Raw genomic sequence first — 25,030 nt, 5'->3', positions numbered from 1 at the left:
AACTACAAGGGGCGGGGTCCCTTCCTGTTGTGTTCAAGTATGTTTAGTAGTGGGTCGAGCAAAAAACAATCCAGGGCAATCTCTTTGAGCTGCACTGTTCTGCCTTCTCAACTGGGGAGGAAATGATGAATGTGACAGGTTATCAGGCATGAGGGTGCATAAGGAAAGAACATTCTGTTTTACATCATTGCTTTTCAAGTTAAAAGAACAGTAAGAATCTTAATATTAAAGATAACATGGTATGATTTATTTTCCATTAGCTTCTCTCTCTCCAAATATAAATATGGGCTTGAGAATCAAGATTTATATGCCTTAATGAATGGGAAAAACATGACAGACTCAGTAAGTGTTGAAGGTGATGATTAAATCCTTTAAAATGGAGATAGATAAATGTTTGGTAAGTAACGAGACTGGTAATTATAGAGGTAGGTATGGAGTGAGCTAATCAATAGTCTACAGGGCATAAATGGTCCTTTATTGCTGGGAAGGGCTGGGGTTTCCCCATGCAGGGAAGGGGCCAGAGTTTGCATAATCGAGATTATTGGAATTGGTAAAATTATGGAGTTTTTGTTTGATAACTTTTGGGGATCAGGGAGGATTTATGCAGATCTTTTCCTCAGAAGAGTAAATGAGTGGGCTTGAGTTTTGTGTTAAGGCAGATTGTACAAGGATGGTGTTTGGATGAAATGGGATCCAATGGTTGATTTTTTTTCTCATCTTGTGCTGTCATGCAATGCCTTAATGCTAATAATTCTTTCATCCAGAAAGTGGTTCAGATTTTGATTCCCACCTCTTGAATCCTCATTTCTGATATACTTTTGCTATTGAGAAAATAAAAGTCACTGGCCCTGACGATGCTTGGCCCCAATCTGTTAGTGTGACTGTGGTAGAATGGGTGCTGTGGTATCTGGGGTCAAGGCAGGGTCAACTTATTTTCATGAATTTGGCCAATGTAAATCTATCTTGGGCACATGCTACAGCAAAGGAGGGTAGGAAATGATCGCCTAGGCAATCACTGACAGGTCCTCCCCTTAAGTGCCCAATAAAACTGCCACTTTGAATAGGCAAATTACAAATTTCTGGGGTCTTTCAGGGTAGGATTCAGACTCCCCTTCACTTACCTGTATACTGTGATCATCCTGGCATCTAGTAAGAAAGCTGAGGCTGAGGAAATTCCTTGTATGGAAAACCCCTCCCCTCAGCCCCATTCCCTTCAACATGGATGTTCTGCCTTCGTCAGTTTCCATGGGGGATTTCTTCCGAGTGATTTTGTGGCAGAATTCAGCATTTCCGGGACCTGACAGAATTTGTGCCTCCAGTAGGCCTTCTGCACCTGACTTTCACCAGGGACCTGCCAATGGGCCTGAGAATTTTCATTAAGAATGTATTCCCATTGGGGCCTGAGGCAGGTAAAACCTCCAAATATTCCAAAAATTATTGAGGATTTTCAGGCCCGAAAGCTCCACTTTCCAATGCATTACAGTCAGTCTTCAAAAATTAGCTCTCTGTGATCAGTACTGTTTGTGACATTCTTGGGACTGGAGTGAGGTTTGGCCGAGCTTAGTAAGAAGTACAAGGCAAAGACTGAGACAGAGGCAGCATGCTGTTCAACATAATGGAATCTTCTTTATTCTGTTTTACTTTCACTTTCAGCTCCCTCTGCTGGCTCATGTGTGCATGGTAGCCTCAAGTGAACAATATGCACAATGCAATTTTCTAAACACTACACTGTTCTCTTATGTTAGATGTGCAACACAAGGTTCTTATATGACTATTGTAAAACATTTTCAAAACAAGAAAAAAAGGCTCAAAACTGATGCTCAATCCAGCATTGGAGGTAGAATCTGAATTAGTTAAACACACAAGAACACAAGAAATAGGAGTGGGAGTAGACCATATGGCCCATCGAGCCTGCTCCATCAATCAATACGATCATGACTGATCTTGGGCTTCAATTCCACTTTCCTTCCCACTCCCCATAACCCTTGATTCCCTGCTAGACCAAATATCTAGCTATCCCAGCCTTAAATGTATTCAACGAAGGAGCATCCACAACCCTCTGGGGTAGAGAATTCCAAAGATTCACAACCCTTTGAGTGTAGTAATTTCTCCTTACCTCAGTCCTGAATGATTGGCCCCTTATCCTGAGACTGTGCCCCCACGTTCTAGATTCTCCGACCAGTGGAAACAATCTCTCAGCTTCTACCCTATCAAGCCTTTTCAGAATCTTGTATGTCTCAATTAGATTACCTCTCTTCTTCTAAACTCCAGAGAATATAGGCCCAATTTACTCAGCTTCTCATCATAGGACAACCCCCCTCATCCCAGGGACCAATTTAATAAATCTTCGTTGTACCGCCTCAGGTGCAAGTATATCCTTTCTTAAATGTGGAGACCATAACTGCGCACAGTATTCCAGGTGTGGTCTCACCAAAGCCCTGTATAAGTTTAGTAATACTTCTTTATTCCTGTACTCCAATCCCCTTGCAATAAAGGCTAACATGCCATTTGCCTTCCTAATAATCTGCTGCACCTGCATGTTAACTTTGTGCGTTCCTTGTACGAGTACATCCAAGTCTCTCTGAGCATCAACACTTACCAGTTTCACAGCATTTAAAAAATATTCTGCTTTTCTATTTTTACGATCAAAGTGAACAACTTCACACTTCCCTACATTATACTCCATTTGCCATCTTGTTGCCCACTCGCTTAACCTCTTTGCAGCCTCGCTACATCCTCCCTGCAGCTTACCTTTCCACCGAGCTTTGTATCATCAACAAACTTAGATACATTACTCTCTGTCTCTTCATCCAAGTCATTAATAGAGAGTGTAAATAGCTGAGGCCCCAGCACTGATCCTTGCAGGACCCCACTATTCACTGCCTGCCAACTTGAAAATGCTCCATTTACGCCCACTCTCTGCTTCCTGCCTTTAAACCAATCCTCTATCCACACTAATATATTACCCCCAACACCAGCAGCCCTTATCTTGCCTATTAATCTTTTATGTGGCACCTTATTGAATGCCTTTTGGAAATCCAATATACTACATCTACTGGTTCCCCTTTATCTACCCAACTAGTTACATCCTCAAAAAATTCTAACAAATTTTTCAAACAGGATTTCCCTTTAGTAAAACTATGTTGACTTGTTCTAATCATATTATGCTTTTCCAAGTGCATTGTTAAGACTTCTTTAATAATATTTTCTAGCATCTTCCCAATGACAGATGTCAGGCTAACTGGCCTGTAGTTCCCTGTTTTCTCTCTACCTCCTTTCTTGAAAAGCGATGTAACATTTGCCAACTTTCAATTTGATGGGACCATTCCTGAATCTAAGGAATTCTGGAAAATCATAGCCAGTGCATCCACTATCTCTTTTAGAACCCTAGGTTGTAGGCCACCTGGTCCCAGGGACTTGTCAGATTTCAGTCCCTCAAGTTTCTCCAATACTTTTTCTCGGCTGATATCAATTTCCTTAAGTTCCTCACTCTTTTTAGCCCCTAGGTTACTGCCTTTTTTTGGTATGGAACCTATGTCATCTACAGTGAAGACATACACAAAACATTTGTTCAATGCCTCTGCCATTTCCTCATTTCCCATGATGATTTCTCCTGTCTCTGACTCTAAGGGACCAATGCTTACTTTAGCTACTCTCTTCCTTTTTATGTACTTATAAAAGCTCTTACAATCTGTTTTTATATTGCTGGATAGTTTACTCTCAAATTCTATTTTTTCCCTTTTTATCAACTTTTTGGTAGCCCTTTGGTTTCGAAGACACTCCCAATCCTCAGACATGCTACTATTTTTTGCAACATTTTAAGCTTCTTCTTTGAGTCTCCTTAACTTCCTGAGTGAGCCACGATGGGTCTTTCTTGATGAGTTTTTGCTTTTGAACGGAATGAACTTTTGTTGAACCCTTTGAATTGTTTCTTTAAATATTTCCCAATGTTCATTTACCACCATACCTTTTAGTTTATTTATCCAATTAACCTTAGCCAGTTCTCCCCGTCTACCTTCGTAATTTGACTAAGTTTAAGATTCTTGTTTGTGATTGTAATGTGTCACTTTCAAACTTAACATGAAATTCAATGGTATTATGATCTTTTACTATGACATTGCTAATTAACCCTGTTTCATGACACAATACGTGATCTAAGATAACATTCTCCCTAGTTGTCTCCACAACGTATTGGGCCAAGAAACTGTCATGAAAACATTCTACAAACTCATCTTTTAGACCACTGTGGCCAATTTGATTGTCCCAGTCGATATGCAGATTAAGGTCTCCCACAATTAATACATTAAATTAATTAATTACAATTGAACTTGGTATTTGATTTTCTTCTGGATGATAAATTTCACCAGTCAAGGTGTAAAAAGAGCAAACTGACTGGAGCAGGTCTCTTTTGTTCCTGTTCAAGTACACTCCATAATGGGTCAACTAAAGAGTGATAATGATAATGGCCTTAGGAACAAATAGCCTGGACACCCATATTCCTAACTGAGAAGAATTGCATAGACATGACCTGACCAAAGGAGAGATGGGAATTGGATATGGGGGGAGAAAAGTTACAGCAAAATATTTGAAAAAGACTATTATCTTGTACTATATTCAGCATCAATAAATAAAAACTATTACGAACAACTACCATATACTTTACCTTCCTGTTGTTATTACACTAATTCTTCTCTTATAAATTAAATATAAATTTCATAGAAATCTATTTATGTTTGCATGGATATAACAATGCGATGTCACAATTTTGTTGAAATTTAAAATATTAACATTGATTAACATGTTGTCCGCATAAACCAGCAGCAAGTGATCCAGGCAACTACACCAGGATCACACCCATCAGGAACCTCCACTACTGATCCTAGTGAACTTTCATGGGTCATAGGTTCCCTACTTTAACTCTCATGAGAGGATTCCCAAGAAAATGGAATGCATCTAGGGTAGCTGCCATACAGGAAAGTTTGGTAGAGTGTTCTTGTTCAGAAAAGGGTGATGGGTCCTTCCTAGAAATAATTTAATGGTGTCCCCAGCACCCTAAGCAAAGGGGCCTTATAAAATAATTTTTTTTTTTTTAAATTGCATTCTTTTCTGGGGTCCAGGTCCTGATCCTGTCCATCCCCTAGGTGGGTCCCACTTACACCACTCTCACCAAAGCACATCTGATCTGAATACCTTTGCTTACTATACCCTGGATCCCACTGAAGGCCCTGGACATGGGGAGTATCCAACCCCCAAACCTGCCTCTAACTCCTTATGATGATGGCCATATTTGGAGAGGGCAGAGGCTCTGTTCCAAACAGACCAAAAAGGAAACCTGGGGGAAAACCAGGATTCTGTGTAACCTGCTTTGGGCATAGCTTCCATAGCTCTGGCTGAAGTTGCAGCAGGACTACTCTGAATGGCTGTGAATTTTCAAGACCAACCTCTTTAATCAGTGCAGATAAAATCCAATAGCCCGAAACAGGAGTCTAAATACTGGAGATTTTGAAAAGCAGGCATCCTGATGCTTTGGATATGGTTACATAATTAAGGTAAAGATTGCAAGCTAAGGCTCCCAAGATGGAGTCTTATTCAATGAGAGTGGGAGAAATAAGTTAGAGGTTAGCACGCTTGGTTCAGTATCAATGAACTGAGCTGCAGTATTTGGACCATGAATGAAATGTGCATGGGTCTGGCGCATATGTACATGTGTCTAATGTGTTTTGTAATGCATATTGGGGCAGATTTGCTGGAGTGAGCCATGTTAGTTAGAACTGTTTAGGTTTTAAAAAAATTTGCCCACAATCTTGCTGGAAGTGTGAGCTGATAAGGGTGCACTGAGGGCAACAGAGCTCTGGGACCTTGGTGTACGATGGGTCAAACAGCGTGTCCCCTTGACCAATGAGATTAAAGGATTGAGAAATAAACAGAGGAAAGACTAGCAGGAGGGTAATTTAGAGTGAGCGAATTCAATGCCAAGTCAGGTACACAAGAGAAATAAAGAGAGGGAAAGAACAATTGGATTAAGAGAGAGAGAAAAAACAGACAGAAAGGCAAAGTTTTTTTTAAATTGGCATTTTTAAAATCTCCTCAAACAATTCACAACTTGAAAAAATGAAACTTCACACTTTTAGTTGTGTACTTTCTGGGCAAGAGAGGTTGATTGGCAGTCATTCACTTTTCTTATGTCATTAAAAGGGTACTTACATTACTAATTACTACAATTAGCTTTTATTTACAAGTTTAATGGGCAATTATTGTGCAACTACCGCAATTGCAAAAAAAATCACAGGGAGATTAAGCATGAAATTGTCGTTTTTGCGAAGCTGCTGGCAGAGCAGTGCAAATGGGTCAGCAACTTGTGGCAATTTACCATTCATGGGGTATTTCTTCCTCTTTACAAGCTGCTGATTAATTTCAGTATTAATAATGGCATGCGTCGTCCAGATGCCATTATTTTTCAGCAAAATGTGGCTCGTTGTGGTTATAACATAATATTGAAAATGAGTCATTTGACTTTCAGCTATTAAAATATAGTTACCTTTACGTGGGAACATGTATTCTGTTTCTTGGAGGCAGAACAATGCAATTAAAGTTAGACAATTCCTTTGGAAAGTTGCACCACTTCATGCAGCCCGATTCCAATTGTGTTCAATATGTATCAGGGTCATTCTTACTGTATAATGTTACAAGTTTATGGCTTTGCCTTAAATATGCTCTTGGGTTCTCATGACTTCCATAAATGGTCTGAGCATCTTATGAGATGATTAAAATAAAAATCATTATTTCACAGTGAGTGAGCATACAGAGTGACAGTTATGCTTAAATTTATTTAGTTTAATCGGTACAACTTGTTTTTGCATAATCTTACAAAATAATGAGTAATAATATTTCCCCATCTCAATACTTCAGGCGAAATAACCTCTAACTGTCCTCATGACTAACTTCTGAGTTTCATGAAAGCTATCCTTCAGAGCTTTTTGTCTAAAGCTTGATTGATTTTTCAGCCTTTGCTAGATTTAACTTGACTGCCTATGTGGCTGTCTCTGTTCTATATCCCCTCTATTAATAGCCAAAAAGCCATTAACTTCAATGGAAAACAAAATCAGGCAGGGTGTAAAAGGGTCTGTTTGCACTATTGCCCAAGAGTAATTCCCCTTTCCCTTCATACTTTAAACACATTTTCCCCCTTCTTTGCCTTATTAAATAAGATGATTCCATTCAATTATAAATATGAACAAGATCACTAAAAGACTTTTTTCCAAAAGGTAGAGTCCCCTGCAAAAGAAAAACTGCTGTAGATTTCTATCTTTTTAATTTTTCTGTTATAATCTTTGAAAAGGTTTTAATGAAATATCCCTTTTCCATTTCAGATAAAGTTCCTACCTTGTGAGTCAGTGAGTGCTGCTTGAGGTGGTGGGGTTGAATGAATTCCATCCCACACTCTGTGCAGATATATGGACGGATATCTTTGTGCTTCATCATGTGATTTTGCAACTGACTTGGGTACTGAAAAGTCTTGTCACATTCATTACAGCGATACAGTGTAGGACCACGGTGAGATGTCAGATGTCTCTTTAACTGGGCTAGGGTAGGAAAGTCAAGTCCACACTCAACACAAATGTTGTCTCGGCCATTCTCATGCTTGGTTTCATGGGCTTTTAGCTCACTTGGATAAGCAAAACCCCTACCACAAATGCCACAATTGTACGGCTTCACATCACTGTGTTGCATCATGTGTCGCTTGAGGTGGCTGGTTTGGGTAAAAGCTTTGTGGCAAACATGACATTTGTGAGGTCTGGTACCCTGATGTGTGAGCATATGAGTGTGCAGATGGCTCAGTTGCTTGAAGAGTTTTCCACATTGAGAACAAGCATGGGGCTTGATGCCACTGTGTCCCAAAATATGTGTCACTAGGTTGTACTTGGAAGTGTATGACTTGTCACACATTCGGCACTGCCAGCGTTTCTGGTTGCCACCTACATCAACATAATAACTGTCATCAATTTGAATGTTAACATCGACTCGCTCAACCGTGTTCCTCTTTTCTTCTCGAGTAGAGATGCCTCCATTAAGATTTCCTAAAGGACTATTTTGATGAAGAGGATATCTAAAATGCAGATTTGATGGTGTCATAACAAAAGGGAACATAAAGTCTGGAGGGACATTGGCAAAATATGATTGAGAAGGATGCATCATCAGAGGACTAGTAGGCCACATTAAGTTATGTTTAATGGACTCGTGCTTCAAGCCCATAATACCTAGGTGATCATAAGTTCTGAATAACTGAAACCCTACATTACTTAAGTCTATCATTTGAGCTATGGGTTTTGGTGATGGCATTTCAACTTTGATGTCTTCAGGTTCATCCATATCTTTTGACAAGTCTTCCGACTGAACAGTATGAATTACTTTTGTGGGAGTACTTTTCCTTTTACGAGATCCTCCTTCAGAGTTTGCAGGGAATCTTTCTATAGTTGCAGTAGATATGTCATTTGTAGAATGTGCAATTGTTGATTCATAGTCTCCAAAGTCTGTAAATTTGTTTGGTTTAATGTTCAATGGGAGAGGCTGCATTGCAAAGTGTGAAGAAGTCCGTATTTCTTTCAACTCTCTGGAAATATGAATGTCTTCACTATTTTTATCAGTTGCCTTGTTCTCCATTGATGTTGACTCAGCTTCTTTCCTTAAAATAGAGAAAACAGCATAACAATAAAATCTTGGTGGTGAAATGGATCTTTGGCGATAGCGCAAAACAGGCAATAGAAAATCGAAAGCCCGTACTATAAACCGACTGATTTCCTTTTTCATTGTTTTCTTATCCTGACTGGTCATTATTTTCCTCCTCCAAAAGCCTCACATATCTGGGCATTGCAATAGGAAACTCATTGGTGACATTAATGGAACTGGAAGGAAAAAAACAGCAGTAGAGCAATTACCAGACAGATTTATAAAAGCCTAAGCAGCAACAGTAAAAAGAGGAAAATTGGAGAAGGACTTAATTTAAATTTCCTATTATGTCCTTTTATATGAATTTCTCCCTACAACTTACTGCAACCCTAGATGGTCATTAAATGTGAGTGTGTTTACACCTGGCACTGTAAGAGTGCAAAAGCTGGAAAAAGATACCAAAGGTGTTATGACGTCACTTCAATGTCTCTTGAATGTTATTATGATGCCCCTTTCCACAAAGCAAATGCACATCATGTGTAAATATGGTGGAGACCTGGCAATGTTGTTCTCTATCTTTTTTCAAGACCATAGTGCTCCTTGCATTGGTGCACACTGGGTATAACAAACAAAAGTTGTGTACAATAAGTCCTATGATACAAAACTTACCAATGGTGCTTTGAAGATTAAAAATAGACAAGAAATATCACTTTGTTTACCAGATCAGTATAACCAGAAATGAGGGATAAACTGTGACCCTAACTTTAAAAAAAAATGAAATTCAGTTCAGGTAACTCAGAATTAGATGTCTTGATTATTTAAGGCCTCACAGTGCACTGAAAAACTGATTTTTATCTGTGCTTAACTAAAAAAGCTAAAGTTGTATCAAACATAAAGAAAAAGCATATAATTACACAAAGATGGGTGGCAAGTCAGAAGATTGGACAGGTTATAAAAAACAGCAAAGAATGACTAGAAGATTAATAAGGAGGGAAAATTAGAGTACAAGAGAAAGCTAGCTAGAAATATAAAGATAGATGGTAAGAGTTTCTATAGATATTTAAAGAAGAAAAGAATTGACAAAGCGAGCATTGGTCCTATAGAAAGTGAGTCTGGGGAATTAATAATGGATAATAAGGAGATGGCAGATGAATTGAACAAGTATTTTGCATTGGTCTTCACCATAGAGGATACAAGTAACATCCCAGAATTAGCTGTAAGTCAAGAAATGGAAGGGAGGGAGGAACTCAAGAAAATTACAATGAGCAGGGAAATGATACTGAGTAAATTGTTAGAGCTGCGGGCTAACAGGTCCCCAGGTCCTGACGGACTTCATCCTAAGGTGTTAAAAGAAGTGGCTAGTGAGATAGTTGATGTGTTGGTTTTAATTTTCCAAAATTCCCTAGATTCGAGGAAGGTTCCATTAGATTGGAAAATAACCAATGTAACTCCTTTATTCAAAAAGGGGGGGAGACAGAAAGCAGGAGACTACAGGCTAGTTAGCTTAATATCTGTCTTAGGGAAAATGTTAGAATCTATTATTAAAGACGTTGTAGCAGGTCACTTCAAAAATTCAAGGTAATCAGCCAGAGTCAACATGGTTTTGTGAAAAGGAAATCATGTTTAACCAATTTATTGAAGTTCTTTGAGGGAGTTGCATGTGCTGGGGACAAAGGGGAACCGCTGGATGTACTGTACTTCGATTTCCAGAAGGCATTTGATAAAGTTCCACATCAAAGGTTATTGTGAAAAATAAAAGCTCATGGTGTAGGGGGTAACATTTTGGCATGGATAGAAGATTGGCTAGCTGACAGGAAACAGAGAGTAGGCATAAATGAGTCATTTTCTGGTGGGCAAAGATGCAACGAGTGGTGTGCCACAGGGATCAGTGCTGGGGCCTCTACTTTTTACAATTTACATATATGACTTGGATGAAGGGACCAAAGGTATGGTTGCTAAATTTGCTGATGACACAAAGATAGGTAGGAAAGTAAGTTGTGAGAGGACATAAGGAGGCTACAAAGGGATATAGATAGGTTAAGTGAGTGGCCAAAGATCTGGCAAATGGAGTATAATGTAGGAAAATGTGGAATTGTTCATTTTGACAGTAAGAATAAAAAAGAAGCATATTATCTAAATGGTGAGAGAATGCAGAGGGATCAGGGTATCCTAGTGCATGAATTTCACAAGTTTAGTATGCAGGTACAGCAAGTTATTAAGAAAGTTAATAGAATGTTATCATTTATTGCAAGGGGAATTAAATACAAAAGTAGGGAGGTTATGCTTCAGTTATACAGGGCATCGGTGAGACCATAACTGGAGTACTGTGTACAGTATTGATCTCCTTATTTAAGGAAGGATGTAAATGTGTTGAAAGCAGTTCACAGAAGGTTACCTGGAATGGGCTGGTTGTCTTATGAGGAATGTTTGGACAGGCTAGGCTTGTATCCACTGGAGTTTAGAAGAGTAAGTGACGACTTGATTGAAACATATAAGATCTTGAGAGGTCTTGACAGGGTGGATGTGGAAAGGATGTTTCCTCTTGTGGGAGTATCTAGAACTCGGGGTCACTATTTAAAAATAAGGGGTTGCCCATTTAAGACAGAGTTGAGGAGAAAATGTTTTTCTCACAGAGGGTCGTGAGTCTTTGGAACTATCTTCCTCAAAAGGCAGTGGAAGCAGAGACTTTGAATATTTTTAAGGCAGAGGTAGATAGATTCTTGATAAGCAAGAGGGTGAAAAGTTATTGGGGGTAGGCAGGAATGTGGAGAATTCAGTTCAGCCATGATCTTATTGAATGGTGGAGCAGGCTCTAGGGGCCAAGTAGCCTACTCCTGCTCCTAATTTGTATGCTTGCATGTTCGCATGTTGAATTTTATCCATTCAACACCAAAGTGTTGTCTATCTACCTCTGCCTTAAAAATATTCAAAGACTCTGCTTCCACTGCCTTTTGAGGAAGATAGTTCCAAAGACTGACGACCCTCTGTGAGAAAAACATGTTCTCCTCACTTTGGTGTTGAATTAGTGCAAGAGACAAAAGCCTGTAATCTTCTCATGAGGCTGTCCTTGGTTTCAAAATTAGGCTTAAACCATCTGAATTGCAAGTTGGCACAATTCCAAATTTAATGTTTGAATAAGTATTGCTGATAACTTTTCACCTTGCACTCATCAGGACAGATGCAAGAATGCCAAATTTCAAAGGCAACAACAATTTATACTGCATGAGAAAAGGGTGCTGATTGATTGACAAGTCAACACTGATTGATCGAGGCATTTTGATGAAAAGTCACAGAGTTGAAACATTAACCCTGTTTCTGTCTCCACAGATGCTGCCAGACCGGCTGAGTATTTCCAGCACTTCCCGTTTTTATTTCAGATTTCCAGTATCCTCAGTATTTTGCTTTTATTTTAGAAATTATGCTGAACCTTTATAAAGCTCTGGTTAGTCCCCAACTGGAGTACTGCGTCCAGTACTAGTCACCAGACTTTAGGAAGGATGTGAGGATCCTTGATAGTGTGCAGAGGAGATTTACCAGAATGGTTCCAGAGATGGGGGATTTTAGTTACAAGGTTAGGTTGGAAAAGTTGGGTTTGTTCCCCTTAGAAGAAAGGAGATTGATGGTAGATTTAATAGAAGTGCACAAGATTATGACAGGCTTAGATAAGTTAGTCAAGGAAAAGCCGTTCCTTTTAACTAATGGTGCAAGAACTAGCGGACACAGATTGAAGGTTTTGGGCAAGAGATGCAGGGGGAATATGAGGAAGAACGTTTTTTACCTCATGACCTGGAACTCACTGGCCACAAGGTGATGGAAGTGGAGACAATCAATGACTTCAAAATGAAATTGGATGCTCATTTGAACAAAATAAATTTGCAGGGCTACGGGGATTGAGTGGGGCAGACTGGATAGTTCTGTGGAGAGCCGGTATAGACCTCCATCCGTGCTGTAAATGACTATGACTCTATTCCTCTACTTTCCTTTTGCCTGCAGAGGATGGGTCTCTGCGTGTGAATATATGTAGCTTCTAGCAAGCGTTAAATGAGCCACATTGTGAGCCCAACTGATAATCTTAAATTGGTTGTCAGTGTAATTCTAAGCGCACTCGGGATTGTTCAGTAATTGCTGCCTAATCGCAGAATCACATCTAACATTAGACATTGTGTTCTGAATTTTGCAAGTATGGGCTGACTGAGTACAGTCAATACTCTGCCTATTACGAACAGCCAAAGGGAACGAGCTGTTTGAGGCCATCCGTCAATCATTGGGACGTACGGCCTACGTACATGGCATTGCACCGGCACTGGAATTCATATTCATTTGACTGCTCCTTTTCAAAGGGTGAATTTGAGCACGGGTTGACGTGCATTAAGGTGTGTAAGGAAACTCTTACATGCAGCTACAGATTCAAATATTGCAAACGTGTCATCTACATATCGGAAATATGCAAGGGTTAGAGGTTAGGGGTCATTCCATAAAAAGTGCATTTGAAAGTGGAGATTTGAATTTCTACAGCAACACTGAAATGTGATCTGAGGCTGTGTACTTTGGGGTTAGTCATTGAAATAATTAGCTCCTGAAAAATAGCCAAGGGAAATCTGAAGATAAATAAATGTAACATAAAATACCATATTTTATTTAAGAATTGTTTTTGCTTAATGTGTGATTACATGAAAGCCTAACTTTATATTCAGAACTCATATATGGGGAGCAGGTTGATGAGAGGAAGTGTGTATGTGATTAAAGGTGACATCTAAACATAATCAGCTCTTCATTGCGAGTCCAATATAAAGTACTTTTGTGCAAAAGTAAAATAAGGTGGATGGTAAACAATGTAATTATTTGCAATGTGGAAATCTTTGCTTTTTTCCCTTGATTAATTACTTTTTAGTTCTTCCCCTACCAGTAACAATCATATATGGCTTTCCTGCTTCCTGAAACAAGTCACTAGCTGAGTTCACCATTAAAAAAACACCATGACAATTTTACCTAACTTAATATTGCAGATAAATTCAACATTAATTTATTCTGCTGCAGACTGTGCCCAGTTGAAGAAAGCTCCCCTATATTTCCAAACTGCAGGTATCCTAGATGTCTGGGAATAGGGCTGTATCACTTCATTGTCAGTTGTGTTTCCAGGAAGACCTTTTGAGGGTAAAATTCAACTTTGGCAAACGTGCAAAACGAATGATAAGTAGATCTGTCGCCCGTTATACACCCTGCCTAATTTTGCTTTCCACTTATTCTGAGCCCTCACTGAAGTTGAATTTCACCCAACACAAATCAATATTAATATTATCATTATTAACTGAGGAAAGTGCTTTGAAATATGCTCTAAATATTTTTATTTTGTATAATATAGTTAGAAACTATAAACTCATCAAATGAAGGTACTCTTAGATAGACACAAATCGTTACATGTCTGGTTTTACACTGTATAATTACAAATGTATCAAACTTATGTCAATTGGGATCCCAACAGAAACCATTCTGGAACAAATATTTGGTGTGAATTATTTGTGGGGTAGAGTTTCTGTTCATGGCGCAAAATTAACTTGAAATAGCGTTGTTTAGGTTGCAATTCAAATATCTGCTAAAATTAATTTTCATAATCACTAATGTAAAATCTTCCAACAAACCAGCGCAATAGGGCAGCAAAATTGAAAGTTTTATTAATTCAACAGAAAATGGACTTATCACCACATTAAGGGTGTCTAGTCCTCCACTTGTGAGTAACCTGATTTACAATCACCTGAAATCACTTTAAAAATTATACTGAACCAATTAGTAGTTTCATTGGTGTGCACTAGTCAGTGTCTCAGGAAATTAACTATTTTTTTGATATGGAAAATCTTTTAAAATATGCTTTCTAGTGCCTGTGCACCTAAGAAAATGAACACATTATGAACAACAATGGAATCTCACAATTTCGACCTGGGGACTGGCCAGATTTTGGGTGCGGCCTGATTTGGGCGAATTGAATCTTGAACCAGCATAAAAGATCATGGAACACGAGTGGAGTGGTATTGGGTGTAACTCGCTTATGTTTTGTAATTCGCTGATCTTTTACACTGGTTAGTCCGACTCTGTCCAGATTGCATTGATATTACTAATGTAAACAAGTGGAATCTCAACCCCAGGGTACTGTGTCATGCCCTTTATGAATAATCTTGGATTCTACCCCTTGATCTTGGAATGTGTTTCCCTAATCAGTGCCAGAAAATCACATCCTTTTTCTAAAATATGCCTGCAGATTTTCTGGGGAGATATCTGTATAAATGCAGCTGTTGTTATCATCAAATTGAGAGAACTTTGGAGTGAAAATGAAAGAACAAACTTGCATTTATGTAGTACCTTTCATTACCCCAGGATGTCCAAAAGTACTTTACAGCCAATGACTTACTTTTGAAGTGTAGTAATGTAGGAGAAACAGCAGATGATTTATACGCAGCAAAGTTCCATGTTCCACAAACAGCAATGAGATAAATGGCCAACTTAACTATTTTTGGTGATGTTGGTGATGGATGGATGGATTAATACTGGCCAATATACCAGTAGAACACCCCTGCTCTTCATCAAATAGTGCCACAGAATCTTTTACACCATCAGGCAGGACAGATAGAGGGTCAAAGACCTGAAACGTTAACTCTGTTTCTCTCTACACAGATGCTGTCAGACCTGCTGAGTATTTCCAGAACTTTCTGTTCTCAGGACAAATAGGGCCTTAGTTTAACATCTCACCTGAAGGATGGTGCTGCCGACAGTGCAGCTTTCCTTCAGTCCTGTAGTAGAGTGCCATCATAGATTCTGTGCTCAAGTCTGTGGAGTGTGACTTGACACCAAAGTACCAGCCTTGGTTATGTGGTAGTTTTCTCACCTCTGAATTTGAAGGTCACCACCTCCGCACTCAGAGGTGTGAGAGCTACCACTGAGCCAAGACTGATGCCTTGATACTCCCAAGGAAAGCCTAGTGAAATACTAGTGACCTTCCTGTGGTGAGATCAGAAGGGAGCAGGTCACAGGAGGAAGCATGGTCCTTTGTGCATGCATTGGAACCCTGGTCCAAAATCTCTATTTGTTGGGGGATCTGCATCAAAATACTGGATGGGGCAGACCTGAGAAAGCTCTTCAAAGGGCCTCCGCATTAGTTGGCTTGAGGGAATTGTGTGGGAAAGTTGTTGGAGTCAAATTCATGGCTATATTTGTAATTTTTGCTAGGTGCTGTTATGAGCTAAATTTTGTTTGCTGGTTATCAGTTGCGTGGGTGAGGAGTCATCATGGCAATTCCATCTTGCAGATTTTTTTGCTGGAATGTGATTTCAGAAAAATTAACAATGGGAAGAAAGGTTTTGCATAATACAATTGGTGAATAATTAAAGTGAGCAGTTAGAAAGGAGAGGAGTAAATTCTCACTTTCTGTGATCCTGACACAATTTTGCATGCCAGGATTGCATATCAGGAATTTAGAGGTGCCATTTTCTGTCTATTAAAGTTAGTGGATAAATAATTGTGGGATACTTGCCTTACTTGACAGTCACACATTCATGCTTCCAGTCAGGGCTGCTAGAGACATCAATCAAGAATGGGAACTATTGCCAATTTTCCCCTCTCTCAGCCTGGTGGATGGAGGGGAGTCGTGGCACTGTTTATACAGACTGAAATGAGCTAAGTCAGAGCAGACCAAGCTCTACATGACAATCAAGCGTGGAATCTTACAGCTTTGTATGAGCTCACTACCTTAATTAATTGATTCATTGGAGAGTGTGGTTAATTTAATGATCCCACTCACTCTCACAGGTGATCATTGGCCATAGAAAATATCATGATTTATAAACTAACCTTCATCAAAAATTCCAAGGAAATCCGGAAGAATTTCATATGTTAATATCATGTAAACCCCATTAGAGTTTTAGGTCAGGGCTTTCAGCTTCTTAATGAGCAGAAGATCATGGGCTGACAGTACAGAAGTGGAAGACCATAACCTTAATAATAAAAAGCCAACAGGATTGTCTTCACTTTACTGATATTAAAAATTTCACCAATTAATAAGCACTAATGTGTACATTTGTATGTATATGTTTTAAACATAATTAACTAGAGTTTTGCTTTTCCCCTATTCAAGTGTGTAGTTCCATTAGCCACTGCTTCTGTGGGTTGTGTACCCACCACTTTGTTACACCACTACAGATGAGGGTACCATCTCCAATTCTTTAAATGGCCCACTTGCTGAGATTTGGGACTGGTCATCAACAAATGAAACTGATGCCAGAATTTCTAGACTGAATCTGATAAAGGCACCAAGCTGGATTCATCAGTTGGTCTGTGATTATGTGGTTAGGTTCGACTTTAGCACTCTGTGAGCTGTGGGTTTCACAAATCACAAGTGACTGTCATTCCAAGATTAATGAAGGAAGTGGGAGAATAGCTGACTCTTTACATGGCTGTTTTAGAAGTATGCATTGCAAATTGCATAAAATTTGCATAATATCACTGTTTCTAAAGGTTCTTTAAGAATAATAAATTCTACGGTTTATTTTAGCCTGAATGAATCTAGTTAGATTTTGTGAAAGTTCCTATATTTTGAGAGACCGAAGATATAGCCGATTTGAGAAATTAGGGCCTTCTTCAACACAGCTGAGGAGGTAAAGGTGTGTCCTGATACAAGCATTCAAGATTAGGAAAGATTATGATAGGGTAAAAAGTAATAGATAGTTTCCAATGGTTCATGAGGCAGTAACAAGTGGGCACAAATATAAGATAATCACAAAAACAATTAAAGGGTAAAATTTACACACTGAGGTACATGAAGTTATATAAAAACTTAATAAGACCTCAGTTAGTGTACTATATGTAGAAAAGTAAGGTTTTAGAGAGCACAGAATGCAAATTCACTAGGTGCCGCCTTGTATTAGTATAATATAAATATTAGAAAAGACTTGAAAATTTGGAGGTTTTTTTTAATAGAACAACAGAGTGTAGACTGGGTTAGAGCCCAGGTCCTCGAGATAAAAGGATAGTTACCATCCCACTGTGCTGTTAGCTCCTAAAACACATCACGTTTTTTAATGGTACATCCTAGCTCTGAAGCACCCAACTTTGATTTTGTTGTGTTGCCTGATAAGAAGCACATCTGGAATTCAACTGTGTCAGGAAAGGAGGGAGGTAGAATTCATTGACCGTGAAATTCCATGGGGCTTCTAACGCTCTCCTGCAACTTGATGGAGGATGAGCAGAACCCCTTGAGAAATAACATAAACTGTCTGTTTTCAGCTGTTAATGCATTTTCCTGGGTATCGTATTAGAGTTATCGTGAGTTATTGGTAGAACTCTATGTGGAATTCTAGGGCAGTTCAACCTATATAAAACACTTGTTTGGCCCCAGATAGATTTAGTTCAGTGTCCAATTCTGGGCACCACACTTTAGGAAGGACGGAAAGACTTTGGAGAGGGTACAGAGAGATCTACTGGAATTGTTCCATGGATGAGAGATCGCAGTTATAGCGATAGACTGGAGAAGCAGGGGTTGTTCTCCTTAGGGCAGAGAAGGCTAGAGGAGATTTGATAGTGATGTTTAAAATCGCAAAGGGTTTAAATAGAGTAAATAATAAGAAACTGTTTCCAATTGCCGATGGGTCACTAACTAGAGAGCAGAGATTTAAGGTGATTGACAAATTAACTAGAGGCAATATGAGCAAAAACTTTTTTTACGCAATGAGTAGTGAGGATTTGGAATGCGCTGCCTGATAGGGAGTTGGATACAAATTCATCACGAGCCTTCAAAAGGGAATTGGATAAATATTTGAAGGAGAAAAAATTGCAGGGCTATGGCGAAAGAGAGCAGGAGTGGAACTAACTGGATTGACTTAGAAAGAGCTGGTGCAGTCTTGATGAGCTGAATGGCCTCCATCTGTTATGTATAATGATTAGATTTTATGATTCATAATAGTAATCAAAGGACAGTTAGTTTAACAAATCAGATCTGGAAAATTTTGGAATCTTTATTCAAATATCTAGTCAAAAAGAAAATAACTAGAAGCAGCTAACAGAAACGAGATTACAAACATACGAATTAGGAGCAGGAGTAGGCCATTCGGCTCCTCGAGCCTCCTCCGCCATTCAATAAGATCATGGCTGATCTGATTGTAATCTGAACTCTACATTCCCGTCTACCCCCAATAACCTTTCACCCCCTTGCTTATCAAGAATCTATCTACCTCTGCCTTAAAAATATTTAAAGATACTGCTTCCATCGGCTTTTGAAGAAGAGAGTTCCAAAGCAATGTGGTTGACTCTTAGATGCCCTCTGAAATGGCCTAACAAGCCACTCAGTTGTATCAAACCACCACTACGTCTAAGAAACAAAATCAAACCAGATGGACCACCTGGCATTGACCTCGGCACCGGAAACGACAATGGCAAACCAATCCCTGTCGACCCTGTCCTCCTTATTAACATCTGGGAGCTTGTGCCAAAACTGGGAGAGCTGTCCCACAGACTAGTCAAGAAACAACCTGACATAGTCATGCTCACGGAATCATACCTTACAGACAATGTCCCAGATACCACCATCACCATCCCAGGGTATGTCCTTTCCCACCAGCAGGACAGACCCAGCAGAGGTGGCAGCCCAGTGGTATACAGTTGGAAGGGAGTTGCCTTGGGAGTCCTCAACATTGACTCTGGACCTCGTGAAATGTTATGGTATCAGGTCAAACATGGGCAAGGAACCTCCTGCTGATTACCACCTACCACCGCCTCCTCAGCTGATTAATCAGTACTCCTTCATGTTGAACACCAATTGGAAGAAGCCTTGAGGGTAGAAAAAGGCACAAAATGTACTCTGGGTGGGGGAATTCAATGTCCATCACCAAGAGTGACTCGGAAGCGCCACTGCTAACTCAGCTGGCCAAGTCCTAAAGAACATAACTGCTAGACTGGCTCTGCGGCAGGTGGTGAGGGAACCAACAAGAGGGAAAAACCTACTTGATTTTGACCTCACCAACTTACCTGCTGCAGATGCATCTTAACAGCATTGGTAGGAGTGACCACTGCACAGCCCTTGTGGAGACAAAGTCCCGTCTTCACATTGAGGGTACCTACCATCGTGTTGTGTGGCACTACCGCTGTGCTAAATGGAATAGATTTCAATCAGATCTAGCAACTCAAAACTGGGGATCAATGAGGCACTGTGGGCCATCAGCAACAGCAGAATTGTATTCAACCAAATCTGTAACCTCATGACCGTCATATCCCCCACTCTACCATTACCATCAAACTGGGGACCAACCCTGGTTCAATGAGTGTAGGAGGGCATGCCAGGAGCAGCACCAGGCACACCTAAAATTGAGGTGTCAGCCTGGTGAAGCTACAACACAGGACTACATGCATGCCAAACAGCGAAGGTAGCATGCAATAGACCGGGCTAAGTGATCCCACAACTAATGGATCAGATCTAAGTTCTGCAGTCCTACCACATCCAGTCGTGAATGGTGGTGGACAATTAAACAACTGACGGGAGGAGGATGCTCCACAAATATCCCCATCCTCAATGATGGGGAAGCCCAGCACATCAGTGCAAAAGAGAAGGCTGAAGCATTTGCATCCACTTCAGCCAGAAGTGCCGAGTTGATGATCCATCTCGGCCTTCTCCCGAGGTCCCCAGCATCACAGATGCCAGTCTTCAGCCAATCCGATTCACTCCACGTGATATCAAAAAACGGCTGAAGGCACTGGATATTGCAACGGCTATGGGCCCTGACAATATTCCGGCAATTCTATTGAAGACCGGTGCTCTAGAACTAGCTACACCCCTAGCCAAACTGTTCCAGTACAGATACAAAACTGGCGTCTACCTGGCAATGTGGAAAATTGCCCAGGTATGTCCTGTGCACAAAAAGCAGGACAAATCCGACCCAGCCAATTACCACCACATCAGTATACTCCCGATCATCAGCAAAGTGATGGAAGGTGTTGTTGACAGTGCTATCAAGCGACACATGCTCAGCAATAACCTGCTCATTGATGCTCAGTTTAGGTTCCGCCAGGGCCACTCAGCCCCTGACTTCATTACAGCTTTGTCCAAACAAAAAAGCTGAACTCCAGAGGTGAGGTGAGAGTGACATCAAGGCAGCATTTGACCGGGTATGGCATCAAGGAGCCCTAGCAAAACTGGAGTCAATGGGAATCAATGGATTTTGCAGATCAATCATCTCAGTCCCAGGACATCAATGCAGGAGTTCCTCAGAGTAATGTCCTCAGCCCAATCATCTTCAGCTGCTTCATCAATGACCTACCCTCCATCATAGGTCATGGGGAAGTGGGGATATTTGCTGATGATTGCACAATGTTCAGCAACATTCATGACTCCTCAGATACTGAAGCAGCCCATGTCCATATGCAGCAAGACTTGAACAATATCCAGGCTTGGGCTGATAAGTGGCAAGTAACATTCGTGCCACACAAGTGCCAGGCAATGACCATCTCAAACAAGAGAGAATCTAACCATCTCCTCTTCATGTTCAATGGCATTACCATCAATGAATCTCCACTGTCAACATCCTTGGGTCACCATTGACCAGAAACTGAACTGGACCAGCCTCATAAATGCTGTGGCTACAAGAGCAGGTCAGAGGCTGGGAATTTTGTGGCGAGTAACTCACCTCCTGCCTCCCCAAAGCCTGTCCACCATCTACAAGGCACAAGTCAGGAGTGTGATGGAATACTGTCCACTTGCCTGGATGAGTGCAGCTCCAACAACACTCAAGAAGCTCAACACCATCCAGGACAAAGCAGCCCGCTTAATTGGAACCCCATCCACAACCTTCAACATTCACTCCCTCCACCACCAATTCACAGTGGCAGCAGTGTGTATCATCTACAAGATGCACTGCAGCAACTCACCAAGGCTCCTTCAACAGCACCTTCCAAACCCAGGACCTCTACCACCTGGAAGGACAAGGGCAGCAGTTGCATGGGAACACCACCACCTGCAAGTTCCCCTCCAAGTCACACACCATCCGGACTTGGAACTATATCCCCATTCCTTCACTGTCGCAGGGTCAAAATCCTGTAACTCCCTTCCTAACAGCATTGTGGGTGTACCGACACCTCAAGGACTACAGCGGTTCAGGAATTCACCAGCGCCTTCTCAAGGGCAATTAGGGATGGGCAATAAATGCTGGCCTAGCCAATGATGCCCACATCCCATGAATGAATTAAAAAAAAGACTCACGACCCTCTGAGAAAAAATTTCTCCTCATCTCTGTCTTAAATGTGCAACCCCTTATTTTTAAACAGTGACCCCTAGTTCTAGATTCTGCCACAAGAGGAAACATTCTTTCCACATCCACCCTGTCACGCCCCATCAGAATCTTATATGTTTCAATCATGTCGTCTCTTACACTTCTAAACTCCAGTGGATACAATCCTTGCCTGTCCAACCTTTCCTCATAAGACAACCAGCCCATTCCAGGCATCAGTCTCGTAAACCTTCTCTGAACTACTTCCAATGCATTTACATCCTTCCTTAAATAAGGAGACCAGTACTGTACACAATACTCCAGATGTGGTCTCACCAATGCCCTGTATAACTGAAGCATAACCTCCCTACTTTTGTATTTAATTCCCCTTGCAATAAACAATAACATTCTATTAGCTTTCCTAATTACTTGCTGTAGCTGCATACTAACCTTTTGCAATTCATTCACTAGGACACCCAGATCCCTCTGCGTCTCTGAGCTCTGCAATCTCTCACCATTTAGATAATATGCTTCGTTTTTATTGTTCCTGCCAAAATGGACAATTTCACATTTTTCTATATTATACTCCATTTGTCAGATTATGCATGAAAAAGCCGATTGAGTTCTTTGGGACAGATTTAGTCGATGGTGCACATCGTCTTTGTTCCTCTTGTTAACAAATCGCAGAAGGTCATTGACAACAAAGGGAACATCTTCTGACTTTGTGCTGCTGGTGGCAGGACTCACGTCTGGTAGGGTATATCGGAATCTCAGGCAAGTGCAATACATGCTTTTCTGACCATTAATTTAAAGAGTCAGGAAATTACCCAAATTTACACTCTGTGCTACCACTAGGCAAGGCTGCATGATGATAGACATGTCAAAACATTAGCCCATAATTTTAGATCTAGATAATCCCTTACTCACGTCTGAAGTAGGATGTATGGTAGCAAGCAGGCTGGAGGAACAGAACAGAGTAATACGGAGAATACAAAAGCTTTTGGGAAAGGGGTTTTTTCATACTTAGTGCTATTAATACGTTTCATAACAATATGAAGGTTCTTTCCATCCCTGATTGTGACAGAGTTTAATCTGATTTTTGATATTGTTCTGGATGAAAGAACTCACAAGTTGGAGAAAATCCCAAAATTACACAGGGGCTATTAGTGTCCAAAAGCTACTACAGATTGCACACAAGTGCTGCAGAACATCTTTTCGTGGGAATTGCACATTTTGGGTCGTCGCCGCCCGTGACATGTGCAGCCGCCGACCAAGATTACACGGCGCGTGGCCACTTATCCTAATGGAGGTGCGGGGCCTGTCCAATTACTCAATGGGGGCAGGGTCCAAGGTGTTGATTGTAGCGTTAAATGACTCTGGGGCAGATGCTGGCACCATATTTAAAGCGCATCTATCCCTGCTTGCATTGCAGCCTTTCAGAGTTTTACTGATTCTGGATTGCTGCTGGACTTGTTGTTGTAAGACATCAGCTGGCCCCATGGTTTAGCGATCCCTCCCTGCAGATTCTCCTCCAGGCTTCAAGGAAAAGGTAGGAGATCCTCTTCCCCAGGAATGGCAAGGAGAGGTCCTCCCTACTGACCAAGCAAGCCTGGATGGAGATCACAGAGGAGGTAAGCAGCTGATCAGTGCAGAAAGAGAGTCAACGACCTACTTCATTCTGCCAAGGTGAAAGCTCCATACCACTCTCCTCTTTGCAGCTTGCATCTGGCTATGCAGGAGGCAGCATTACATGGGGAGGGAGTGACCACAAAGGCTCTGGCAGAGGGCGTTAGGCGTCACCACATCCTACCAAATGCATAGCTGCATCTCGGCAACAGGCCACCTTCTTTCACAACTCACCCCCATTAACTCCCCTGAGAGCGGTCAAGGGGCTGCAACTAGCAGAACTGTTCTCCTGCTCTTCCTGCAAGCTCTTGTTATCTCCTTCTTTTCATTTGCAGGACAAGCGGGCCCATAACAACAGGGACACCTCAAGGATTGGCGGATGAATTCTAGACATATGGCCTCTGTCGACAGCTGAGGAGGAGGCACTGGAGCTAGAGGGGACCCAGGGCAGCCACTCAATAGTGGATGGTGAGACTGGAGTGCCCATGCAAGAGAGTGAGGATTGTCTTCATTTGACTTCCAACATGCTTCTGGAGATCCACATCACACATGGTCGGCATTAAGAGATCTGCACAGCCTAACCCACACATGTTTGTGTTCTCTCATGCAGGTCAGCATCTGCAGGGGACTCCAGCAGAAAGGGGACAGCTATCAACCTCTGAGGAGGAGGAGCTGTCAGAGGAAGCACCATCCCATAATTCTCCTGCACCTTCCACCATCACAGATACGTTCACCTTGGTGGGTTTCCACTCAGCCTTAGAATCAGGGTCACAGGCTGGTGAGAGCACCACAAAACACATCCGAGCAGCTGGCTGAGGCTGAGACACAGTCGGAGGACTGTGGGAGGCCAGGCCCATGCTGAGTCCCAGGCTGAAGATGAGCCTCTGGTGTTGACAGCACAGGGCATTCTGGAGTTGCAGAGAGAGGTAAGGCAACATCTGGCAGAGATGCCAGAGGCCATGAGCGGACGACGCAGGAGTCCATCCATGCCATGAGTGCTGCCATGTCTCAGGTGTGTGAGCACATGGCTTCCCCCATTGAGGGATTGGTGACCCTCACGGAGAGCCAGATCCCACAAATACACACAGACGTGCACACCATCGCCTTGGCCAGGAGCTCAATGCAACAGTGGCAAGGTGAGAGAAGAATGCAGCGCCTGGAGTCTTCTACAGTTCCCCATCTATCTATGGTCAGCAGGGAGGTTCAAGTGAGTCTTGAAAAGGAGGAGGGGTCCCTCCTCAGGCCGCTTTAAGTATGGACAGTGGCTCATCAGCCCCTCCACCGGTGAACCCAGCTCCAGTAGCCATAACGCCTGAGGAGGCTCCTGCACCAGTGCAGGAAATACTCAGGCAGTCAGGGCCCTCCAGGCCTCAGGCAGCCAGAGGACGGCCACCAAAGTCATCACAGGCTAAGGGGCAGCCTGATCAGCAGCCTGCCTCCAGCCCAGCTGCTAGTGATGGGGTCACACCTTGCAGAGGTGCTCGCAAACGTACAAAGTA

General features: G+C 41.5%; 1 protein-coding gene across 1 annotated transcript in view; it reads right to left on the bottom strand.

The window, feature by feature from the left end:
- znf366 (zinc finger protein 366) overlaps positions 1–25,030 on the bottom strand; it is a 64,807-nt gene that overhangs the window by 25,807 nt on the left and 13,970 nt on the right. Inside the window, exon 2 of the mRNA XM_068029561.1 lies at positions 7,384–8,683. Coding sequence (XP_067885662.1) covers positions 7,384–8,661 — 1,278 coding nt within the window. The 5' untranslated portion in view covers positions 8,662–8,683. The remainder of the gene's footprint in view (positions 1–7,383; positions 8,684–25,030) is intronic.

This window comes from Heterodontus francisci, chromosome 4, assembly GCF_036365525.1.
Source record: "Heterodontus francisci isolate sHetFra1 chromosome 4, sHetFra1.hap1, whole genome shotgun sequence".
Lineage (NCBI taxonomy): Eukaryota > Metazoa > Chordata > Chondrichthyes > Heterodontiformes > Heterodontidae > Heterodontus > Heterodontus francisci.
The sequence above is the reverse complement of the archived record's forward strand: the minus strand, read 5'-3'. Positions and strand labels throughout refer to the sequence as shown.